The sequence below is a fragment of a genome, unplaced genomic scaffold (assembly GCF_019419815.1).
Source record: "Pyrus x bretschneideri cultivar Hongxiangsu unplaced genomic scaffold, Pyrus_bretschneideri_v1 Contig41, whole genome shotgun sequence".
NCBI classification, from domain to species: domain Eukaryota; kingdom Viridiplantae; phylum Streptophyta; class Magnoliopsida; order Rosales; family Rosaceae; genus Pyrus; species Pyrus x bretschneideri.
In genome coordinates, this window is record NW_025999735.1 from 2,137,877 (window position 1) to 2,161,299 (window position 23,423).

The 23,423-nt window shown below is 38.5% G+C and overlaps 3 protein-coding genes across 3 annotated transcripts; 2 read left to right on the plus strand and 1 right to left on the minus strand.

Moving 5' to 3' along the window:
• The first annotated feature begins 1,715 nt into the window (after window positions 1-1,715).
• LOC103961015 (probable fructokinase-6, chloroplastic) lies at window positions 1,716-7,478 on the plus strand. The gene is made up of 7 exons (XM_009373516.3): window positions 1,716-2,037; window positions 3,064-3,272; window positions 3,773-3,985; window positions 4,449-4,646; window positions 4,789-4,926; window positions 6,030-6,146; window positions 7,108-7,478. Exons 1-7 carry the CDS (start codon window positions 1,887-1,889, stop codon window positions 7,261-7,263), a joined length of 1,182 nt encoding a protein of 393 aa, XP_009371791.2. The 5' UTR covers window positions 1,716-1,886; the 3' UTR covers window positions 7,264-7,478.
• Window positions 7,479-8,889: 1,411 nt separating this feature from the next.
• On the plus strand, window positions 8,890-9,741 carry LOC108868216 (polcalcin Bet v 4). The gene has a single exon (XM_018650842.2). The coding sequence runs from the start codon at window positions 9,451-9,453 to the stop codon at window positions 9,706-9,708; it is 258 nt and encodes an 85-aa protein (XP_018506358.2). The 5' UTR covers window positions 8,890-9,450; the 3' UTR covers window positions 9,709-9,741.
• Window positions 9,742-11,551: 1,810 nt separating this feature from the next.
• On the minus strand, window positions 11,552-14,552 carry LOC103961014 (probable serine/threonine-protein kinase PBL10). The gene is made up of 6 exons (XM_009373515.3): window positions 13,747-14,552; window positions 13,403-13,660; window positions 13,144-13,316; window positions 12,932-13,011; window positions 12,686-12,833; window positions 11,552-12,138 (listed from the first exon to the last, which is right to left on the minus strand). The coding sequence occupies exons 1-6, from the start codon at window positions 14,321-14,323 to the stop codon at window positions 11,785-11,787; spliced, it is 1,590 nt and encodes a 529-aa protein (XP_009371790.2). The 5' UTR covers window positions 14,324-14,552; the 3' UTR covers window positions 11,552-11,784.
• Between the last annotated feature and the right edge of the window lie 8,871 nt (window positions 14,553-23,423).

Consider the following 23,423-nt stretch of genomic DNA (forward strand, 5'->3'; position numbering starts at 1 on the left):
GGACATAAAATCAAAAACTGAAAAACTGGATCAAACGAGAAAAGAAAAAAAAAAAAAAAAACGAGTTGACTGAAAATAAATGTGGAAATAAGTGCAGAGGTCAAATATTTACATAATTTTGACGTAAGCACATATCGTGTGTTTTAAGGAAGGAAATTAAGTAATATTTATGCTAAGGAAATTTAATTACTCTGCGTGGAAAATCAGGAGGAGAAAGAGTGGATTTTCATTGATGGACTAGGAGTTTTGACAAATTCGACGAATTTGTTCATGTTAAAAGTAGGAAGAAAATGATTTGGATTGGATGTATGGAATTAGTGAATTGGTTGAAAATAAGCTTGAATACGTTAATAATCAAAGTAGTATTTATGAGTTAAATACATGTTTTACCGAGAATGTATTAACAACTTTGTGTAAGCTCCTCGTTTGTTAACGAAGATTCTCGATTCTTTTTTATCTAGATTTTCTCAACTAGGGGTGGACATAAAATCAATAAACTGAAAAACCAGATCAAATGAGAAAAAAAAAAATCGAGTTGACTGAAAATATCAATACCCGAATTGACATAAAACTAAACCGATTCAGGCCAATTTGCAAGTAATGCCCAAGTTATGGAGGACACGGGGAATAACAGAGTTTATGAATTCATTGTAGGAGAATCCAATGAAATCTTTGGGGGAAGGATGCGATTGTTTGTTGCCTTTGGTATGTTTACTTTTCTATTCTCAAATAAATCCACAACTTAATGAAATCTCACAAAATCTATAATATTGATATTGTGTTTGTATAAGAAAATTTAGGATCAAAATGACAGAAATAAAAATGAAATCGTTGCATGAACAAAACTTTGCAGGAGAACACAACTATCATTGATGATAGAACCCTTTTATGCACATTATCATCTTCGTTTGTACGTATTCTCATTTTTAATGAATATTGTATTTCTTTTAAAAAAAATTGACAGAAATTCATTTTCTAGAAGTATATTTTCTTGTTTGATTAAACTAAAAGTACAATGAAATTTTAACAAGAAATTTTTTAATTTGAAGTCTCAATCATAAAAATTTAGAAATGACATCTATTTACATAGAATTTAAACTTAGGAATTGGAGGTTCCAAATTTCAAGGTTCTTTTTTTTTCACGTGAAAATTCTAAATTTCGATATTATAAATCCGAACAAGGGAATCTAATTCATAAATAAGTCTCGAGATTTTTCAGTGTGCCAAGAACATGTACTGATACACCAATTACCATAATACAAGTTGTTAGAATTTTTTTTCTTCTAATTATCCAATCACTTGTATTATGACGCTTGGTGTACTGAATTGTGTTCTCGACATATCAAAAAATTACTCTCTAAAAACTCATTTTTAATTTTGACTCTTACATCACATACATCGGAACACGGAAAATTTTCTATAAAAACAAATGTTTTCTGAATGGATAATGCTAGGAGACCGAATTTTCAAATCAAATGATGTGGTTGATGAGGATTGAATTATGACTTAAGCGTTGATTAACATGTTTATTTTCTATTAATGACACATCATTGGTTTATAAATTCGATTTAAAAGTTTGATTTCTCTATCGATATGAATATGCTAGTGTTGATGGAATAACCAATTATAAATCAAAATTTGTCTGGTGAGAATAGTACAGATGATGGAATAGGGTTTAGGGTGGGACCAAGTAGAACAACAAAGTTCATCATCGTCATCGGCGGTCCAAAGAGAAGCATGACTAGGCGACAACCATTACGCTACTACGCTCCTGCTTTGCCCTCTCCGCTGCTGCCATTTTCCATTCCACACAGAGCTTCAGAGCAAAATCGACTTTGGAAGATATCAACTGGTTCGAATTCTCTTCTGGGTCTGCGATTGTTTTGATGGCTCTTCATGCTACTGCTTTCTGCTTCGGCGGGGTGGTTTCTTTGCCTCGCAATTCGGTTTCTTTTAGTCAAGGGACAGTCAGAGCTTCTGCATTTTCTTCCCCACCGCCTCTCAGTTCTTCCTCCATTGCTAGATTGAATGTCCAAGGTAATGCTTTGGTTTCTGAGTTCTGTCAGTATCTTTGGGAAATGGGTTTTGTTTGGTTTTGCTTGTTATCTAGTTATTTTGCTGAATTATCCTGCACTTTAAGGGCGTTTGTGTGATATTCTTGGATTGGATTGGACTGAAATATTGTGTGAATTGTTCGTTGTTTATAGCTATCATGTGGTTTAACTTTGGAATTTATTGGGGGTCATTATTCGTATTTCTGATCATTATTTTCATTTGGGTATTTAAATTCAAACAAAGCCAGTAAAAAAACTCTTCGTGCACCTAAATGCCGTGGTAGCTGACTTATCTTGGTCGACTGCTGAAATCTTTGGATGGCCAGGGGTATCAGGTTCCCAAAAAAAACCTTCAGTCCGCCTAGAGTGTGGCTAGTTCACCAGGCAATGTCCTTGTATACCAGGACAATTTTTAGTTTTAGTCACCCTGGGTTTTTCTGTTTTGATTGTTTATTGTTCTGCTTAATGTCCATCCGGGTATTAGTTACTCCTAAGGATCCTAGACATATCCTGTACTATTTTGACTTTCTTGGACTTGTAGGCACATGCTACCACTATGTTTGGGGGTCAAGAACTGATCCTAGTTTAGTCTCCTTAACCCTAACCAAAACCTGGAAGTACGCTAGAGGTCGGGTGATGTTTTGATCTGCTCATAATTGTCTTGACTCCATCTCAACTGTCTTGACTTTTTCTTAATTCCGCCTTTACTCTTGATGTTCTTTAGGTATCCAAATTGTCCCCTTTTTTAGAAGTCTTTGCTGATGCATTTCATGCTCCATTTTGATGTCACTGTTTAGTACATTAGCACGCCATGAATTTGCCGAACTCAAGTCCTGGATTCTACACATTGTTCTTGGTTGCTGTAATTAGGACACTCAGTTTGTGCTTTCTTAGTTTTCACTAATTGTCTTCGACTTTGCATATGACTTCAATCACGAGTGACATTACCATACAGCTTTTGGTTTTCTGCTTACTTTACATCACAGTTTTCTTTTGTAAAATATTTTAGGAAAAGCATTTGCAGGAGATGTACTACCGGACACAAAAGAATCCTCCCTTGTAGTTTGTTTTGGGGAAATGCTGATTGATTTTGTCCCAACGAGTAATGGACTTTCATTGGCTGAAGCACCTGCATTTAAAAAAGCTGCTGGAGGAGCCCCTGCTAATGTTGCAGTTGGCATAGCTCGACTTGGTGGCTCATCAGCTTTTATTGGAAAGGTATCAATTCAAACACATGTATCCATATTCTTGTTGTTCTGGCTTTTAGATGAAGTCCACAGTTACTTAATGTTTTGAGTCATTAAATAATAATTTGGCCACTTGACATCAGTCTTCCCTTCTTTCTCCCACCTCATATTTTAATTTTAGTTTTATCTTTCTGAAGGTTTAACGGATCATTTTCCTTTGTCTCGGTCCTTTTTCTTGTCGCCTTTATGCATACGTACAATAAAATTATAAATATCATAGTCTACCTCGCATTTGTGGAAGCTTGTACAAATTAGGTTGGAAGTGTACAATAATTGTACACTTTCAACCCAATTTTCTATTGTATTTCTTAGCTGTTATATTACTTCTTAGTTGTTCTTATGCATTAAAGTGGTGAAACAAAAACAAAACTAGTTTTCTTGTGTTGTTCCAATTCTTTACTGTTTTATAAAATCTTGTAATCAGAACAATCTTATCCTTTCAGGTATTTTATATTTATAATTTACCTGCAGGTTGGGGAAGATGAATTTGGATACATGCTTGCTGATATACTAAAGGAGAATAATGTGAACAATGAAGGGATGCGTTTTGATCCCGGTGCACGAACTGCTTTAGCATTTGTTACATTGAGGAGTGATGGGGAACGTGAGTTCATGTTTTATCGTAATCCTAGTGCTGATATGTTGCTTCAAGAAGCTGAACTTGATTTTGATTTAATTAGGAAGGTACAAAACAGTTGCTATTATTAGTTAAATAACACTGACGATTATAATTGTAAAGAGTCAAAAGAAGGCAAAGATAAATATATCTTATAAAGGAAATGTCTAGGGAACTAACTATCTTGCATGGTATATCATCTGATTAAAGACTGGTAAGCCTAAACTGACTTTTCAATTGAGCATAGTACACCTCACATGAGAAGGATACTTAAATTTGAACTCTTTATTCCATAATCCAGACCCACTTACATTGATGCACCTTAGACATCATGACGGCTGCAGACTCCAGTATCAGTGTGTTGCATTTAGGTCACCCCATGTTGGGCTCTTCTTATTGTTGGATATCAAATTGCATGCCTGTCTGACGTGATCTTATTTTGCCGAGTTTCTCCGTTTATTTTTTTATTTGACTTGGTAGTCGTTTTCTTTATAGTAATGTTCAAAGTCTCTCTTGACCATCCTGTGGCAGGCAAAAATATTGCATTATGGTTCTATAAGTCTTATCACGGAACCATGCAAGTCGGCTCATATTGCAGCGGCAAAAGCTGCAAAGGACGCTGGTGTAGTTCTGTCCTACGATCCCAACCTCAGGCTTCCACTGTGGCCTTCTGCAAAGAGTGCTAGAGAAGGAATTTTGAGTATATGGGACACTGCTGATGTTATCAAGGTAATTAAACCTTTAAATATGCAGATTATGCACCTGTAGGTTCATATTTGATTTTCATTGTCCCTTTTGTGAAATGGTAAAAGGGAAGTGCTAAAAGAAATTGGAAATATTGGGTCAGAAAATTTGATTATTTATTTTTCAGATAAGTGAAGAAGAGATTTCTTTTCTAACGGGAGGAGAAGATCCATATGATGAAAATGTTGTTCGCAAATTGTACCATCCAAATCTTAAATTACTTCTGGTCACTGAGGGCCCTGATGGTTGTAGGTACTACACCAAGGTAAGTTTTCAAATATGCTCTTCTCATGTGATCTTCTCTGGAAATCTCAAATACACATTGCCTCATGCATTATAACATGTGAATCTTAGAGTATAATTAATTTAATAACAAAATAGTTCCAACATAATATTATAAGAGTCTGGTATTTGTTGGAAGTATATGCAAGAAATGATGAATGTATTAATTGCACGGTTTAAAATTGATGATACTGTAAAGTGATTATATATCAATTTTGGTGAATTAGTTGATTTTATTAGCAATCTGAGTAAAAGAAATTAATTTGATTCTCGAGTGAATACCATGTAGGAGCAGTTTAGGATAGATTTAGACTGCTTGCTTCTCCTTGAGCATTTTTTCCAAACATTTCTGGATTTGGGGGTAGTTTGTAATCAGTTGCTTATTGGGTTTTGATGTGATGCTGTTGCTTTAGGTATCTAAGAGCATCTCCAATGTAGATTTCAAAATAAAATGTCAAATTTGATTGTAATCGGTTGCTTCTCATCCATATTTCTTGTACTTGGTTCAGTTATTTCTTAATAAAATTTGTGTTTCTCATAAAAAAGAAAGATATATTGATTAAGAAAATAGAATGAATTTTCGTTTCTTCAATTTTTGAAGTATGTAGAGTTATTTAAATGGGATGCTTCACTGAACCTTTTTGAATGATAAATAAAACAAATATTCTTTGATTAATTTGAATTAGAAGTAAGCTTTAAGTATGGAGATAGAAAACTTATAATTAATAACAGAAACGAATAACACAAGATATGCTTTGGAGAGACTCTGTGTGTGTGTGCGCGCTCGTGCGCATGTGCATGTATCATGCACCGAAATATGGAGTATCAAGGGAAAGGTGAACTGGCATCAGACTGAACTTTTGTGGCTCCCTGTCTTCATGATATTTACCAGTAATCTTCAAAAGCTACTGGCAAAGTTATTGATTGAGGCTTTAAAGGGGTTCTTTTGGATTAGTAGATATTATATGTTATTATTTAAGATTCTCTAAATTGATGGGATTTTGTTGAGCAGCTAGGATGACAGCAATATACTTCTCTTCCCAGTGTTTGTGTATCTGAAACCGCACATTATGTGTGTATTTGCAGGAGTTCAGTGGAAGAGTCAAGGGTATGAAGGTAGATGCAGTGGACATGACTGGTGCTGGGGACGCATTTGTGGCCGGAATACTATCACAACTAGCTGTTGATCTTTCGTTGCTTCAGGTACTGCATCTTGGACACAAAACTTGAGAGAATTTTCGGGCTTGTGTGGTATGTAGGATTGGATTGGAGAACTTCCTAAATCAAGGCATGTTGAAGGGAGAAATGAAAAAATATGACCAACTACAGGATAGAAGATGGATTACTCATGAAGAAATCGTATCCATTCCAATCCTATCCAAAATGGTAGGATAATAAGGAATGAGTTTTCTTCATGTCTAATCACCTCTAAATGAAAAATCATTATCTTTTGCCCTGAAATTGAAGAGTTATCCATTCCATTCCCATCCAATTTACCAAACGAGGCCTTCTTCCAGTCAAAACTTTAATTGCATAATTATATATTTCTAGTAGCTTCACTACCCTGCGCATGATGAGGAAATCAGCAAATAATATGAACTAAAAACTCATGAATATGGATAGACGAAGGTTCCTCATACAGATGACGGCCTCTAGCATTGCAGAAATCATAGGGAGAGGGGAGGGTGGGGGTTGGGGTGGATGTTTGGAAGGAAAAGGGATTAGAGCCTCTATGTACTAGTTATCTTCCTTGGAAATCCCTTCCTAATTAACTAGGCAGCTGGATCACCCTATCTATTTAAATCTTAAACAGGTACAAACTCTGAACTTGAGAAATTTATTTTACTAAAACAACAGGGTACAGACGATGTTGCCTTTCTGATTTGTAGAATATAGTTTCAACGTTATATGTTCCAGACGTATTTGTTATTTATCATATGACTTGGGAACAACTCTATCGAAATTCTCAAATTATATACATAATGTTGGATAGTGGTAGAGCTTCTTTACTAATGACTAGATTTTAGCGTGTACTGATCTGCATTTAAACCCTATTTTGTGCGCCATTTTGTTGATTGATGTGCGGTAATTTTCCGTGTGAGTTCCCAATTGCTGATTGAAAATACAGTGTTTGAAGTCATATCCATCTGGATTTGAAATGTAGGAGGAGGACAAACTGAGAGATGCGCTCCTGTTTGCTAACGCTTGCGGTGCATTGACTGTGACGGAGAGAGGTGCTATTCCGGCTTTGCCAACTCGAGAATCTGTGTTGAATGTCATTCTCAAGTGTGTAGCCAGGGTTTTCGACGTAAATATGTAACTACCTCCTAGGGTACCCTCCCTGTATGTCATAATGGTGGCAACACTGAAACCAGCTGATAGTGAACTTCAGATCTACTGTCGTAGCCAGTTCGTGTTGTTGTGAGATAGACCTCAGCCATTTGTAGCAAAGTTAATTGGTTCAACAAAATAAGAAGTTGATTGTATAACACCACATCACTATAATTCAATCAACATTCGTTCTGAGGTACGACATTGATAGTGTTTTCTTTTGCGTTTTTCGTATCTCTGATCCAAATATTTTCGTCGTTTATTTTTCCACTCATTTTCGGCTTTCTTCCTTTTAACTTACCATATAGCTTTGTATCGGTTAAATTATTAGTTCTAGTTTTAAAGTGACCATGTACAACAGTCGGGGACTAATGATAGGTTTTGATCGAGCACGCGTGTGGATTTTGTGGACTCATAGCACCCCGGTTGCATTGTCACGTGATGTTACCATATCCAAAATGTAGGAGGCTATTCTCTTTCTTGCAAATTACTTGTATGTTTGCTTTCCATCATATTTATTTCCTTGATTGTGGAATCATTTTGTTAGGCAGCTTGATTCCCTATTATTGCGGAACTTCCATTCTCAATTTCTGGTGGGACTTGGAGCCGAATTTTATCAGAAACAAGTCCTTTCAGCCAACCAAGCTATAGTACTTGACAGCATATTCTACTTTGTTGGAGCACCTACTTTCGAAATTTTAGGCCACTCAATTTTTCAAGTAGCGTGAAAATTTTGAGTGCGAGTGTCGCATAGTTAAGTGGTGATGTTATTAGTTCATATGTTATAACATGAATGATAATGCATAAAAATTACGACATTAATAACACATTCTAACACAGGCCAGTCTAACATAATAAAGCTCAAGTATATTGAAGTGTCAACAATGTGATTTGTTTTATTCGTCCAATTATATCATAGAAATTACAGCATCATGTGTTAATATGTTAGTCAATTGAAAAATTCTCCTGAATATCACACTATCCATCAAATATCGGGAGAAATTTTTCAGTGTACTGGGAACAATACCTGGTACACTAAGTGTCGTAATACAATTAGTTAAAAAATTTTTCTTCAAGTTTCCAACAAATTGTATTATAAAACTTGATGGATCATGTTCTTAGCACGTTATATAATCTCTCTAACATCAGAGAAATTATTGGATATTACGGTATTACCACGTCACTTACGGTACTTCCATTGAAAATTGGCCATATGTCCCTTGTTTATGCAGTTGGACCTGAATCAATTTTATCACCTAATAATTTCTCCCAACATCTCATCTCATCTCTTCTCATAAATTTGACACGTGGAATGCACTTAGTGGTTCCTTCTAGAAGTTTTCATTTTTGGTTAGGAAATAGATCATTCCCTAATCTTTCACACCAAAACTATTTAATCAAGTGATCCAGATTCTTGAAATTTAATTAAACAGCTAAAGTTGTTATAACTTTTAAAAGGAACATCTGCTTTTAGCCGTTAAATCAAATTTTAAAGATCTAAATCATTTAATTAGGTGATTTTGGTAAAAGGGATTAGGATAGGATCTCTATCCTTCTAGTTAACACATCCACCGGTGCTACTTCATCCCTTACATTGTCCACCTAACTTTTGCAACTGTCTTTTTCTTTAATTTTTTTTAGGAAAAATGGGACAAACCACTAAAACACGTGTTCAAATTATCCTCTTACAAATTGACCAAAAATTATCCACTAAACCAAACCGTACATATGTCCACATTTTCCTTTTTTAGTTAGAAAATACACGTGTAATAATTTTCTCTTTTTTTGTTTTTTTATCGAAACGTGTAATAACTTTCTTAGGCGACGTTAAATTGTAAGAATTAAAACGAATGGTAAGGATTAAAGTATTGTCCGAACAACAAGCTCTACAACAAGTTATCTTAGAAAACTTCAATTTTCCTTCTTTGCGGTTAAATCGTTGAAAATTTCATTCTTCAGGCAATATTCGACTCATTTTTAAACTCATAATTTGACGGACTATCTTACTCTTTCGCAAAACCATCTTTTAAGAACCTAATTCTTTTTACCTGTCATCAATCACACATTCATTCATCACAAACCACCATTTTTTTACCCCTTATTCTCGCATTCATTAATCCATTTACAAACCAAAACTCAACTTAGAGAAAGCACGTTATAATCAACTGTACAAATAATGGCAGAAGAAGATCCTAAAGAAAAGGTTGACCGGGAGCGCATTTTCAAGCGGTTTGATACAAATGGCGATGGAAAAATCTCTGCAACTGAGCTAGGAGATGCATTGGAAACCCTAGGCTGCGTTCAACCAAATGAAGTGAAATCTATGATGGCGGAGATTGATACCGACGGTGATGGCTTCATTTCATACCAAGAATATTTAGATTTTGCTCTAACTAACCGTGGTTTAATTAAAGATATTGCCAAAATATTTTAGTGACGTTTCTCTTCAATTTATTAATTTGTTTATCCCATTCTCCTTAATGTCTTATGTATGTGACTCATTCCATGCCCTTATGAGACAAGACGTGCATTGATTGTTAAGGTTCATTTGAATTAATATGGTAGTTAAACTGTAGACTTCTTAATATTCCATACAATGCCAAATGATATCTTGCTTCTGTATCTATTCGAGAACACGTCACTTCAACGATCAGAAGTGAATGTTCTTAATTATTTAAACTACAAATCAACCTTACACACACAATATATGTATTATATAATTTGATACATTTCAAATAGACACAGATTTGGTAACAGAGTTTTAATGAAAAAATAAGGGACAACTAGCAAGAACGAATATTTGCAAAGATAATATTTTATAATAATAATGATGGCATATTTTATCATATAATGATCACACAACGATGCATAACGACACTTGATCATTTCTGCAACTAAATGTCAAAAAATTGATCATTCTTGCTAATTAGAATAAAATTAGATAAAATATATGTATGGAGTAGTTGGTACGTGACCCCAAATTCAATTAATTGTGCAGAAAAATGTGTAGGTGGTGAATGTATCTACACATCTGCATGGACCTTTTTTTTTTTTTTTTTATATATTTGGATAATGTTACCTGGATTGGTAATGTTCAAAATTATTCGTTGTCAATTTATAGAACTCTATTTTTATAATCAGAATTGTTCATATTATAAATCATTTTATAAAGATCCCCTTTGTAAAAAAAATCAACTAAAACTAAAGTCGTTTTGTCATCGAACTGTATAAAAATAAATAGACGAAAAAGTATTACGAACCATCTATGTATTTGCTAGAATAGGTTAACTAAACGACCTTAGTTTTAATTCATTTTTTACATAAATGATATTTACAATATGATTTATAATATGAACGGTTCTGATCATAAGCATAAAACTCTGTGATTTGAACATGAAGAGTTTTGAGTAGGAATTCCTACTCATCTTTGAGTAGGCAAGCATTGTTCGAATTTTGTAAGTGAGATTTTGAGTTCCGTCATCCGTCTATATTCTACTTATTTGTCAATTTAAATGGTGCACGATGGGGCTGTAAGTGAGAAATGATGTAAGCTTGATATACATTGTTGCCTAATTGCATAACAGCTCAAGTTTTTGGGAACTAGCCATTGTCTAACGAAAATCTTAGGGGCCGTTTGATAACTATTCATTTTCAGTTTGTTGTTTTGGTTTTCATTTTTTTTTTTTAAATTAAAAATTGAAATCTTGTTTGTTTAAAAAAATGAAAACTAAAAGTAAAAATGTAAAAACTTAAGGCCAAATTCTGAAAACTCAATAAAGTAGTTTTCATTATTTGGTATTGAATTTGAAAACTGAAAGTAGTTACCAAAGTTTTCCGTTCTTGGTATTGAAAACTAAAAACTAAAAGTAATTATAAAACAAAAATTCAATTTTTGTCTTTTTACTGAAAACTAAAAGTAGTTACTAAATAAGATTTCAGTTTTTACCTTTTTGGTATTGAAAACTGTAAATGAAAGTAGTTACTAAATAATATTTCAATTTTCTTTTTAAAAAATCTTGTTTAATGTGGGAAAATTTTCTTACGAAATCTCTCTAGCAAACATGAGCTGCCAGCAAGCGTTGTCCTTAGCCCAATGTGAGAAAGCATTACAAATTCATACGCTTAATGGAGCACGAACTTCTTATTTATTTTTTTTTACAGAAATACATTAAGAGGTGAGGAAATAAATTAATATTGAACTTGTCATTCACGAATTTCAAATCTGAAACCGCTCACTTCAAAACGGAGATAAACATCCTTAGATCTAGATCATGGTATTAAATGGTAATCAAACGAGAACCTTAAACTAAAACAAAATGTGTTACAACTTTCCCTGTTAGAATAGCTAAATAGGGACAGGTACATGGAAGATATATACACATCAGACTCCTATTCCTATCTACAATATCGACACTCGGTACTCACTTCTAGCAAACCACTCTGTTCAAACTTCAAACAAGCAACAACAAATCTAAGAACCGAAAAATCAGGATAATTTATCTGCAACGAATCAACGGCCGTAAAGATGATCATCATCTTCAAACTCGGAAACTCCTAGCATAGCCAAAGCCAGGTGACTCTTCATCTCGCTATTCGTTTGTCGTAATTGAGAATAACAATCAATCGACAATCCATTCCCTAGAAAACTAGGCTTCTTCCTCTTGGAGATTGTAGGTTCTTCTTTGCCTTTCAGTATTGCCATTATCTCACAAATGCTTGGCCTCCGGGATTCTTCACTCGTTATGCAGGCAGCTGCAGCTTCAATCATCCGTGCTATTTGATTTGAATTTCTCGAAGTGCATTTTATTCGTGGATCAAGCAGCTCCTCGATAGCTCCTTTCCCTTTACACAAGAGGGGTTTTGCCTGATGAAAAATGGAAGTGGCACATTTGTGAGTTATAGCAACCAATTCCAAAATCTAATGTACACCACAAACATTTTTCATATTTTAAACGAGAAGTTTTGATGACTTCCATTGAAACACCATACGGAAAGTTTACTGAATGATTCAAGAAATTTGACTTTCAGAAAGTTATTTGGTTGGTAGACAAACCTTTGCTAAGAAAAGTTTCTATCCAATGGAGTAAGTAGCCGAATTGAAAAAACGAGCGTTTTGAAAATAGTTCATAATAAACTTTTAAAGAGATGTGGGTTAGGCCAATTGGCCTGAATAGTGTGTTCCCCCCCCCCCCCCCCCCCCAACCCCTTTCTCCTTCTCCCCCGCACCCGAGTTTGAATCCCTCTCCCCGTAAATCAGAGTAGTTTAGAATATTGCCGTGTCAAAGAAGAATAAGCTATTAAAAGAAAATAAACTATGTCCAGCATGAGAAGCAATCAAGGGCCCATCAATTCAACATCACATATTAAAAAAGGAGCTAAAGGCCAAAAAGGAAGGTAGTAAGATGACCTACCCAGAGAACCAAGTTTTCTTCTCCTTGTGGCCTTCTTGCTTCAATTGGCTTCCTTCCGGTTATCAATTCCAGCAAGACCACTCCAAAAGCATACACATCAGTTTTATCCGATATTTTCCCATGCTGGAAGTACTCAGGAGCCAAGTAACTGCACATGCCATTTTAATTCACGCAATGAATAAAAATCGAACACAAGCAACGGGACAAAAAATATGTTTACTAGTTTAAGTTTTCTCAAGATCGTACCCAAATGTTCCTTTGACAGTTTTGCAAAGGAAGGGAACGGAAGGTGCGGAAGTCCAAGTGGCTAATCCAAAATCACATAACTGCAAGCAATATCGATACAACGCAGTCAATCAATCAAATTACTTGTATAGTGTATAAAGTAAAATCTAATTCCATTGAAAACAGTTCAATTTCAAACCAGAATGAGATCCATAAAATTGCTCTCCATTTACCTTGGCGGTTTTCTTGGACGAAAGGAGAATGTTTGAGGGTTTGATATCTCTGTGAACAATACATCGTTCGGTTCCATTATGCAGATACGCAATTGCCTCAGCAATTCCAATGGCAACTTTGTGCCTTACAAACCAAGGAAGTGTTGCAGAGCCCTTACCTCCCCTCGTTTTCTCTGCAAATGAGCGTGCCGTAAATCAGTTAAAACTCACCAAACTTGAAAGAAAGTTCGATTCAAAAGACCGAAACAAGAGAACTCACCGTGCAAATGACGCTCCAAGCTTCCCCCGGAGACATACTTATAAACCAAAAACAAGCCCTCCTCTGGATCAATGCAAAACCCCACAAGAGGTGTCACATTTCGGTTGTGAAGAGAGCTAGAAATCATCAGCTCTCTACAAAATGCCTTAGCAGACTCTTTATCTTCCTTGTCCAGTCGCTTGATCGCCACAACAGTTCTCAAAATCCCAACTCTGCCCCTAAATACACAGCTCAAAGCTCCTCTCCCCAAAACTCTACCTACCCAAAACAACAAATTCCATTAAAATTTCACACAGAAAAAAAGATCAAATTTTGATTCAAACAAAACAATCCCATTTCATTACCTTTCGAAAAATTGCGAGTGGCAGCAAGAATTTCACCGTAGCTATATCTGATCAAAGTGTGAGCCATTGGGGAAATGCTCCTCTCCAACGACTCAAATCGCCTCCACTTGACCTCTTTAGCTTTGGATTCAGACATCCCATTTCCCAAATTCACCATTAGAACCGTTGCAGCGGCGGAGGAGCTCATGTTCATGGAATCCAGCTCCACCTGAGAGCAGAAGGTGAATCTGAAAGACGAGTTAACCGAATGGGGATCGGCATTTTCCAACTCCGCCCCACACCCGCCGGACTCCGCCAGCAGCCACGCTTTGTTGTGCTCTAAATTTATCTTGTTGTTGTTGTTGCTGTCGTCATCAACTGGGGTCTTCTGGTTGCTCTTTTTCTGGCGAGGTGGGAGAAAACAGGCCAAGCCAAACTCCCTGAACATTTTCTTCAAAAGGGTTTTGATTCTGTGGTCATTGTAGTCACAGTAGTGGTGATCTGTGGCTAAAGAGGAGGAAGTGTAGAGAGGAAGAGGATGAGGAAGGGCATTGGGTGGCTCTCTGGAGTTGGTGAAGCTGCCTTGGGAGTTACCCATCTTGATGCAGATCTCAATGACTAAAAAGCACAAAACCCCAGAAACAAGATAGAGAGAGAGAGAGAGAGGCTCAAAGAAAAGAGAACAATAAAAAAGTGAAAGCTGCTTTGCTTGCAGGGTGGGAGAGAATTTCCCAATGAATGTGGGGTAGGAGGGAGAGAGAGATGGGCTATCTGAGACAGCAATGTGTGTGTGTGTATATATATGTATGTGTGAGAAAGAAAGAAAGTGACTACTGACTGAGAGGAGGAGGAAGGAGAGTGGGTGTTTGTATGGTTACGGGGTCGGTTGCTTACTTTTGGTTGAATTTGGGATTAATTTTTTCATTTACCAAGAAAACAAAAGGCAATTATTTTAAGTGGTGGGAGGGGGGAAGAGAAAGCCTGAGTTGATCCCAGAAATGAGAGAGATTCTTCCTGTTTGCCCTGATGTGGACAGCCAGAACCACTCCAGAATAATTTGGATTTGGACTTGGGAGGTTAGACATTAAGGGATAAACTCGTATTTTTCATCACAGTTTAAGCATCCGCTCCTCTTTAGTAGAAATTTTTCTAACCTGGTATTCATGCTAGTACTTTACGTATTATAAAACAAGTAAAGAGACATGTAATAATATATCGCTTCTTTTAATTGTATTATAACATGTGAAATACCGTTGAATACCCGATACTTGAAAAAATCTTTCCCTGGTTAGGATGGCGTAGTTTGGTTTGGATCGCTTTCATACACAACTCGGGACTAAATAAATAACTATTGAACTTTTTTTTAATTAACAATATATGTTTAATAATGAACTAATCATAATAATTGGTATTGAACTCTATAACATGTTAAGTCGAAATTAAGACTTATGCTATAAAACGTAGTTTAGATTGATTAGATTTTAACTAATAAAACCTACAAAGTGAAATTGAACCAAACCAAACTACTATTGGGTGATGTGGTTCGATTTGGTTTGGCCAGTTTGGGATTCCATTCAGTTTTGAACAATTAACAAGCCTATATGGTTTGGTTCAATTTTGCGAACCTTTTGATTTTGTAAATTGTCAAGACTCGAAATTGAACCAAACCATGAATTACCCTTCGAGTTGATCATTTTACGCAGTTTGGCCGGTTTGATGCTCACCTCTAACAATGATAATAGGTAGCCATCAAGACAATAATTAGTACACTTACTTTATAATTAAGATTTGGAGCATGACAAAATCACTGCCTAATCATGGAAAAGTAATTAGAGTAATTATTGAATTTTGTAGAACACCAAAATCAAGTGAAGAAATAAGAGACAAGGAACTTGAGAGGGTCAATGAGTAGGAAATGATGATATGATTTGGGAATTTAGAATTTACAAAAGAAAAAAAATTAAACAAATGAAGAATATATAAATGATTGCACCAAGGTTGGAAACATCCCAAAATTACAATCCAACAGCCGACTATCCAACTCTAGCTATTATTAGCCCAAACTTCGTCAAAGACTTGGGCTTATGTTTTTTTTTTTTTTTGGGGGGGTGTGGGGAGAGGGGGAGGTTGGTATATAATATAAATATAATGTTACAGTCCATCCTAAAAATAAGAGTATTTTAATTCACGAAGATCGAAAATGATCAAAGTGCCGGTTTAAATTCAGCTCACATTCTCGATTTGTGGATAAACAATTCAACACTTGGTGAATTCTGCTTTATAATTGTGAACACGAAAGATTCCTTTGAAACAAGAAACCAGAATAACGTGTACAAAATAATATTTTTGTGTTTATGATTTTGGGGTTACGATCTCTCTCAAATTTGGTCCTCTGATTCTATCTTCGTAGGGTGTAGGTTTGTGGATGAGTTGTTGATCCAAAGGGCCGTCGGGGCTTGATCTAAAGATGAACAGTTGATGAACGGATGAACACTTTCTTCAAGGGCCGTTTGGGCTTGATCTTGAATAATGGTTGTGTGGATTTCTTCAAGGGCTTTTGGGCTTGATCTTGAATAATGATTGTGTGGATTTCTTCAAGGGCTTTTGGGCTTGATCTTGAAGGTTGATGGATGAGCGGATCTTCAAGGGCTTTTGGGCTTAATCTTGAAGAACGATTGGATGTGTGGATTTGTTGAGGTTGTTGATCCAAAGGGCCGTTGGGGCTTGATCTTAGGATGAACAGTTGATGAACAATGAACACTTTCTTCAAGGGCCGTCGGGGCTTGATCTTGAGTTGGTGGAAGTTCTTCAAGGGCCGTTGGGGCTTGATCTTGAAGGAGGATTTGACGAAGAAACGAAGAGTGCTTTCTTGATCCTTCGGGATTCTTGGGAATTTGGATGCTTGAGAGCTTTGGAGTTTCAAAGCTTCAAGGATTTGGGGAATTCTCTTCCAATTTGGGAGTAGAGAAATGTATTTGTGAATTCCTTGATGCTTGATACCTTGATGGAGAAGCCTATTTATAGGCTTTGAGAATGAATCACTACCACAAAATATTTTTTTCCTTTCCAAGCACCATTGCCTAATTTTCCCACTTAATGCAATATTGAAATTGAAGTGGTGTAACTTATGGCCTAATTTCCCACTTAATACCATTTTAAACTTGAAGTGGTCTAACTTATGGCCTAATTTCCCACTTAACACCATTTTAAACTTGAAATGTGTATGCTTTGTCATTGCCCAAATGAGAAAAACTTGCTTTGATCCGTAATGGATTGAAGTGTGCTTACCTTGTCATTGCCCAAATTGAGAAGAAAAAACCTTGTTTAATCATCCAAGGGTATTTCTTCCTATTTTGTTGAGTCACATGCCATGTGTACAATTTGTACGACACGTGGCGTATGCCATGTATGCCTTGACACGTCAAAACTTTGATGCGTTGGGTGAACATTTGTTTTACTGAAATTTCGATGTCTACAAATGCCCCCACTTCAAGGCGCGTCGTAGACATGTGCTTGTCACGTGTAGAAGATGCGTTTTGAAGTCCCTTAATGTAGATGTCAACCCAAGGGCCGTCGAGGCTTGATCTTGAATTGGGCTGGAAATTTCTTCAAGGGCCATTGAGGCTTGATCTTGAGTTTGACTGGAAGATTTTTTGGTTTCCTCCAATCGTTGATTTTCCACAGGCTTAGTCTTGAACTGGGCTGGAAATTTCTTCAAGGGCCATTGAGGCTTGATCTTGAGTTCGACTGGAAGATTTTCTGGTTTCCTCCAATCGTTGATTTTCCTTTGTGCTACTCTTGAACTGGGCAGCAGGAAATTTCTTCAAGGGCCATCGAGGCTTGATCTTGAGTTCGACTGGAAGATTTTCTGGTTTCCTCCAATCGTTGATTTTCCTTTGTGCTACTCTTGAACCTCCAATCGTTGATTTTCCTTTGTGCTACTCTTGAACTGGGCAGCAGGAAATTTCTTCAAGGGCCATCGAGGCTTGATCTTGAGTTCGACTGGAAGATTTTCTGGTTTCCTCCAATCGTTGATTTTCCTTTGTGCTACTCTTGAACTGGGCAGCAGGAAATTTTGGTCTCCCCCGAAGGTCTGAGCTTTACTCTTTTTTTCTGTTTCTTTGTTCAATCTCTCCAATTTGTATTGAAGAGGGTTAGAGGATAGCTCAGCATATGCAGTTGTTGCTTGTCTCCACATGCTTTAATGTATCATTTTCACTTGCCTTACTTGCTCCCCTTTGCAGAAGTGGTCCCTTCTCTGGAAGTGTATCAACCGTTGAAGATGACTACTCGAGAGCAACGCTAGGTAAGCAACCAGGGAATAGATTCCAGGCAGTCGGTTCCAGATCGGAAGACTGACTCCAAGTGCCGGCTGATTGCTTCTTTCACTTTGCCATGCGAGTAAGAACAAGGACAAAGGAAAAGACAAGGAAAAAGCATGATATGAGATACCTTTGCTTTCGACCTTGATGATATGAGATACCTTTGCTTTTGAAGAAGCGGCGAATGGATCAGCACATGTATTTGTTGTGCTTGTCTCCACATACTTCAATCTACCGTTTCCTCCTGGGTCATCTGTACTCCAGGCATCTGGTATCTTCTTTGGGGAAGAAGAAAAAATTGAGTATTTCGAAAGGCTTTGCTGGGAGTGCGCCCTCAGAGGTGAGGAAGAGTTGGACATTTTTTTTTTTTCAGGTCTGCCTTGCCATAAAAGATGAAGGTCGACATATATAGGGATTTCCCAATAGCAAGTGGTGGTTATGTTCTTTTACCCTTGTCGACAAACGTCTCTTCGATTTTTTAACAAGCGTCTCTTCGATTTCTGAGCGAGCGCCTCTTCGAAAAAGTAGTCACGGGTGCGGCTCTGTCACCACGCTTGTTGGCAAAGGCGCGTAGTTGGGATGATAACCTTCACGTGTTTTCAACTTTGTCAGAGATCTTTTGACAAAGTTGAACGCGTTATCTGAAAAGCCGCGAAAGCGTCGCCGAACTTCACGCAGGAAAATCCGATTTTTTGAATCGGTGGTCGTGTCGCCTTGGCTTTTTATAGAGGTATCGATTACCTCCAACATGCACACTTTGAAGATCGCCCGTTTGTGAAAATCGTCTTCGGCCCTTTCTGATTTTACTCCATCCACCTTTCTCTTTTAACCTTTTAACAATGGCTAACCCGTCTAACATTTGCTTAGATTTGAGTCTCAGCAGTGATCCGAGTGCGCCGCGTCAGGTAAATGTATGGTGCCCTTCTTTCTTATCTTCTAATGGCCCTTTGACAGGTGAAGATTCTGTGATGAAGGACGCAACAACAGCTACGATAGTAGCTAGGAACTTCCTCACTCCAAAAGATAGTAGGCTGCTTTCAGAACGGTCCGATGAGTTGGCCGTTCAAGAGTCCCTAACTCTCAGTGTTCAGTGCGCAGGCTCTGTGTCCAACATGGGCCAACGCCTACTTGCTCGATCCCGCCAAGTGGAATCATTGATGGCGGAGGTGGAAACTCTTAAGCAAGAGATCAAACAGCTTAAGCACGAGAATAGAAGTTTGCATGTGTTTGCAAATAACTATTCGACGGGCATGAAGAGGAAGCTTGATGAGCTGCAAGAATCCAGTGGTCGAATTCAAAGTGACCGTCAAAGTGACCGTCAAAGGCTTGCTGCTTTCTTCCAGAGGCACCTTTTTCCTGGCTCATCTAGCGTTCCACCAAGTATTGAGGCCTCTTCTTTGATGCCTCCCGCTTCTGTAGTTTTCCCAAGTAGTGGGGCTTCACGTGAACAATCTTTATGAAAGCTCCATCTCTTTTTTTTTTTTTTTTTTTTTTTGTACGCACTTGTAATTTCTCGGAGATCAATGAACATGCTTTACTTATTTAGTGTATTGTGCTAAATACAGATAAAACATATACATCACCAAGATGTGTTATTTCCTCTTTTTTTTTTTTTTTTTGATGATGTGACTGTACTTGAAGTTTTGAAGTTTCAAGTTGCCTACGTACCCTTGGTTGAGGAGGGATCAAGTCATGACGTAGTTCAAATGAGTGATGATTTTTTTTTTTTTTTTTTTTTTTGATGATTTTGCCGTACACAGTTTATGCTCTTGCGGGCCAGGAGCGTTTGGTGCCGTTTGCAGTTTCAGCTCATGCAGGCAAGGAGCGTTTGGTGCCGTTTGCAGTTTCAGCTCGTGCAGGCAAGGAGCGTTTTGGTGCCGTTTGCAGTTTCAGCTCGTGCAGGCAAGGAGCTTGGTGCCGTTTGCAGTTTCAGCTCGTGCAGGCAAGGAGCGTTTTGGTGCCGTTTGCAGTTTCAGCTCGTGCAGGCAAGGAGCGTTTGGTGCCGTTTGCAGTTTCAGCTCGTGCAGGCAAGGAGCGTTTGGTGCCGTTTGCAGTTTCAGCTCGTGCAGGCAAGGAGCGTTTGTTGTCACATTTTAGGCTCGTGCGAACGAGGAGCTTGTGGTGTCGTTTGCAGTTTCAACTCGTGCAGACAAGGAGCTTTTGGTTGTCGCCTTTTAGGCTCGTGCGAACGAGGAGCTTTGGTTGTTGCCTTTTATGCTCATGCGGACCAGGAGCGTTGGTTGTCGCCTTTTAGGCTCGTGCGAACGAGGAGCGTTGGTTGTCACCTTTTAGGCTCGTGCGAACGAGGAGCGTTGGTTGAATTTGTCAAACGATCTTAGAGAGGCATTCCTTGCAATCTTCATAGCAAGGAGTCTTGACCGAGTGATTGAAGAAGTCTTTGGGGAAGAAATCGCGCATTGTGATGGCAACGGACGATCTTTGTGTCATAACTTCATCATCCTCAACACTTTCATGTAGCTTTGAAGGTTGACGGTAGCTGCTTTGCCCCCTTTCCGATTGGTGAACTTGTGGAGGAGACCTATGTTTCTTGTGCATTTTCTTTGGAGTGACATAAGTCCATCCTTCAACTTCACTTGACGTGACTGACATGGTTTTGGAGCATGCCCCCAGCGGTTGAGGTGAAGATTTTGAGTTCAAAGAGCCAGAAGTGACGGTGGTATAGTTTGACTTCACCACATCATTAAGATCTAGCTCGATGATCCCTTTCTGAGCTAACTTCATGATGAGATCTTTTAGCACAAAGCACTTTTCCGTCGGATGACCAATGAAGCGGTGGAATTTACAGTACCTTGGACTGTCAGTACGGTTCATCTCTTCCGGCCGTTTGCACTCAGGTAGGTCGATCACCTTTTTGTCAAGCAAGTCTTTCAACATGGCAACCACGTCAGAGTCGGGGAATGGATATGTCTTCTCCTCAAGCTCCGTCAAAGTGCGTCTACGTATCTCTTGATCACGAAAAGCTTCGGTTTGAATCGCCTTGCCTCGTGTATGGGTTTTGACTGGAGTTGTGTTGACCGTCATTGCTTCCTTGGTGGGTTTCCACGCAGCCTTATCCACCTTGGGCCCCAAAACTTTGTCATTCTTGTAGTCGGCGATCTGTTCTTTCTTCTCATGACGGGTGATGCTTAACTCCATATCATGGGCGCGGGTGGCTAACTCCTCAAATGTTCGTGGTTTAATGCCTTGAAGGATGTAGTGTAGTCCCCACTGCATGCCTTGAACGCACATCTCAATGGCAGAGATTTCAGAAAGCCGATCTTTACAATCCAGACTTAAGGAGCGCCATCTATTTATGTAGTTGATGACAGGTTCATCTCTCCACTGTTTCGTACTGGTCAGCTCTAGCATGCTTACAGTACGACGAGTGCTGTAGAAACGGTTGAGGAATTCCCTTTCTAGCTGGTCCCAACTGTTGATAGACTCGGGTTCGAGGTCGGTGTACCAGTCAAAAGCGTTACTTTTCAGCGAACGTACGAACTGTTTGACAAGGTAGTCTCCCTCTGTCCCAGCATTGTTGCAAGTTTCAATGAAATGGGCGACATGTTGCTTCGGGTTGCCTTTTCCATCGAACTGCATGAATTTTGGGGGCTGATAACCCCTTGGCATCTTCAAAGCATCAATCTTCTTGGAGTAAGGCTTTGAGTACAGTACGGAGTCATGCGAGCTTCCTTCGTACTGTGTCTTGACAGTGCTTGCGATCATCTCCTGTAGCTGCTGGATAGAGAGAGATTCCATGAACGCCGTTGCTTGGTCTAGCTTCAGCTTCTCTTCGACTTTCTCCACTGGAGGCTCCTCTTCTTCGTCGACTTCTTTCTTTAATAGGCCAACATTTGGGTCGACTTTCACGTCGGGCAGCGCATCTAGTTGGTTGACAAGTGCGGCAATCTGCAAGTCCTTCTCTTCCACAGTCTGTGTAAGCTTTGCAATTGCTTCGCTCATTTGAGCTAGTTGTTCTTCAACAGAGGTGACGCCGATGGTCATGACTTGTGCAACCAATAGACATGACTTTCCTTCAGACATCCATAGTGCTGATGAAGAACCCCATTGGCCATTTTGGGGTGTCATCTTGTGTGCCTCAATAGCATGCTTTGGTGCCCCCATCAAGGTCAGGTGGATGACCGACTCGCGCCTTTGATGCTGCTCTTGCTTGCTTAGCAATACCAACTTTGCAGCGGCATGTTGAGAAGTGGTTGTGGCACAAATGGATGCTCCATTTGCGGCGGAAGTGCTTATGCTTCTTCCCTTGGTGGTTGCAAGAACGGCTTGTCCCTTGCTTGATGCCATTGATTTTGGAGGTGTGCTTTGGTTGTTGTCAACTCCGTAACCATGCTCCTTCAACTTCTTTTGAGTTTTGGTGAGGTCACGATCTTTGTCGTTGACGGTGTTTGAAACCTTCTTTCCAAGATTTGAAGAGGAAGCAAAGTCATGCCTAGCCTTTGACATGAGTTCGTAGGCATTTGGGTTAAAGCCTTCTTCGGTCTTCTTAGTTGGAAGAGAGCTTGGTTTCACTTTGACGCCATGTTGCGCCTCCAGACGGTTGATGAGTCCGGCGGTTTGCAAGTTTTTCTCCTCTGCAGTCTTTAGCAGCCTTGCAATTGTTTCCTTCATCTGAACCAACTGTTTTTCAATGGAGGTAGTGCCGATAGTCATGACTTGTTCTTTGTTTGAAGCCATGGACTGTGCTTAAATATCTTGAACGGAGACAGAGATGAGAGGTAGAGATGGTCCCACTGGGCGTGCCAAATTTGTGAACACGAAAGATTCCTTTGAAACAAGAAACCAGAATAACGTGTACAAAATAATATTTTTGTGTTTATGATTTTGGGGTTACGATCTCTCTCAAATTTGGTCCTCTGATTCTATCTTCGTAGAGTGTAGGTTTGTGGATGAGTTGTTGATCCAAAGGGCCGTCGGGGCTTGATCTAAAGATGAACAGTTGATGAACGGATGAACACTTTCTTCAAGGGCCGTTTGGGCTTGATCTTGAATAATGGTTGTGTGGATTTCTTCAAGGGCTTTTGGGCTTGATCTTGAATAATGATTGTGTGGATTTCTTCAAGGGCTTTTGGGCTTGATCTTGAAGGTTGATGGATGAGCGGATCTTCAAGGGCTTTTGGGCTTAATCTTGAAGAACGATTGGATGTGTGGATTTGTTGAGGTTGTTGATCCAAAGGGCCGTTGGGGCTTGATCTTAGGATGAACAGTTGATGAACAATGAACACTTTCTTCAAGGGCCGTCGGGGCTTGATCTTGAGTTGGTGGAAGTTCTTCAAGGGCCGTTGGGGCTTGATCTTGAAGGAGGATTTGACGAAGAAACGAAGAGTGCTTTCTTGATCCTTCGGGATTCTTGGGAAT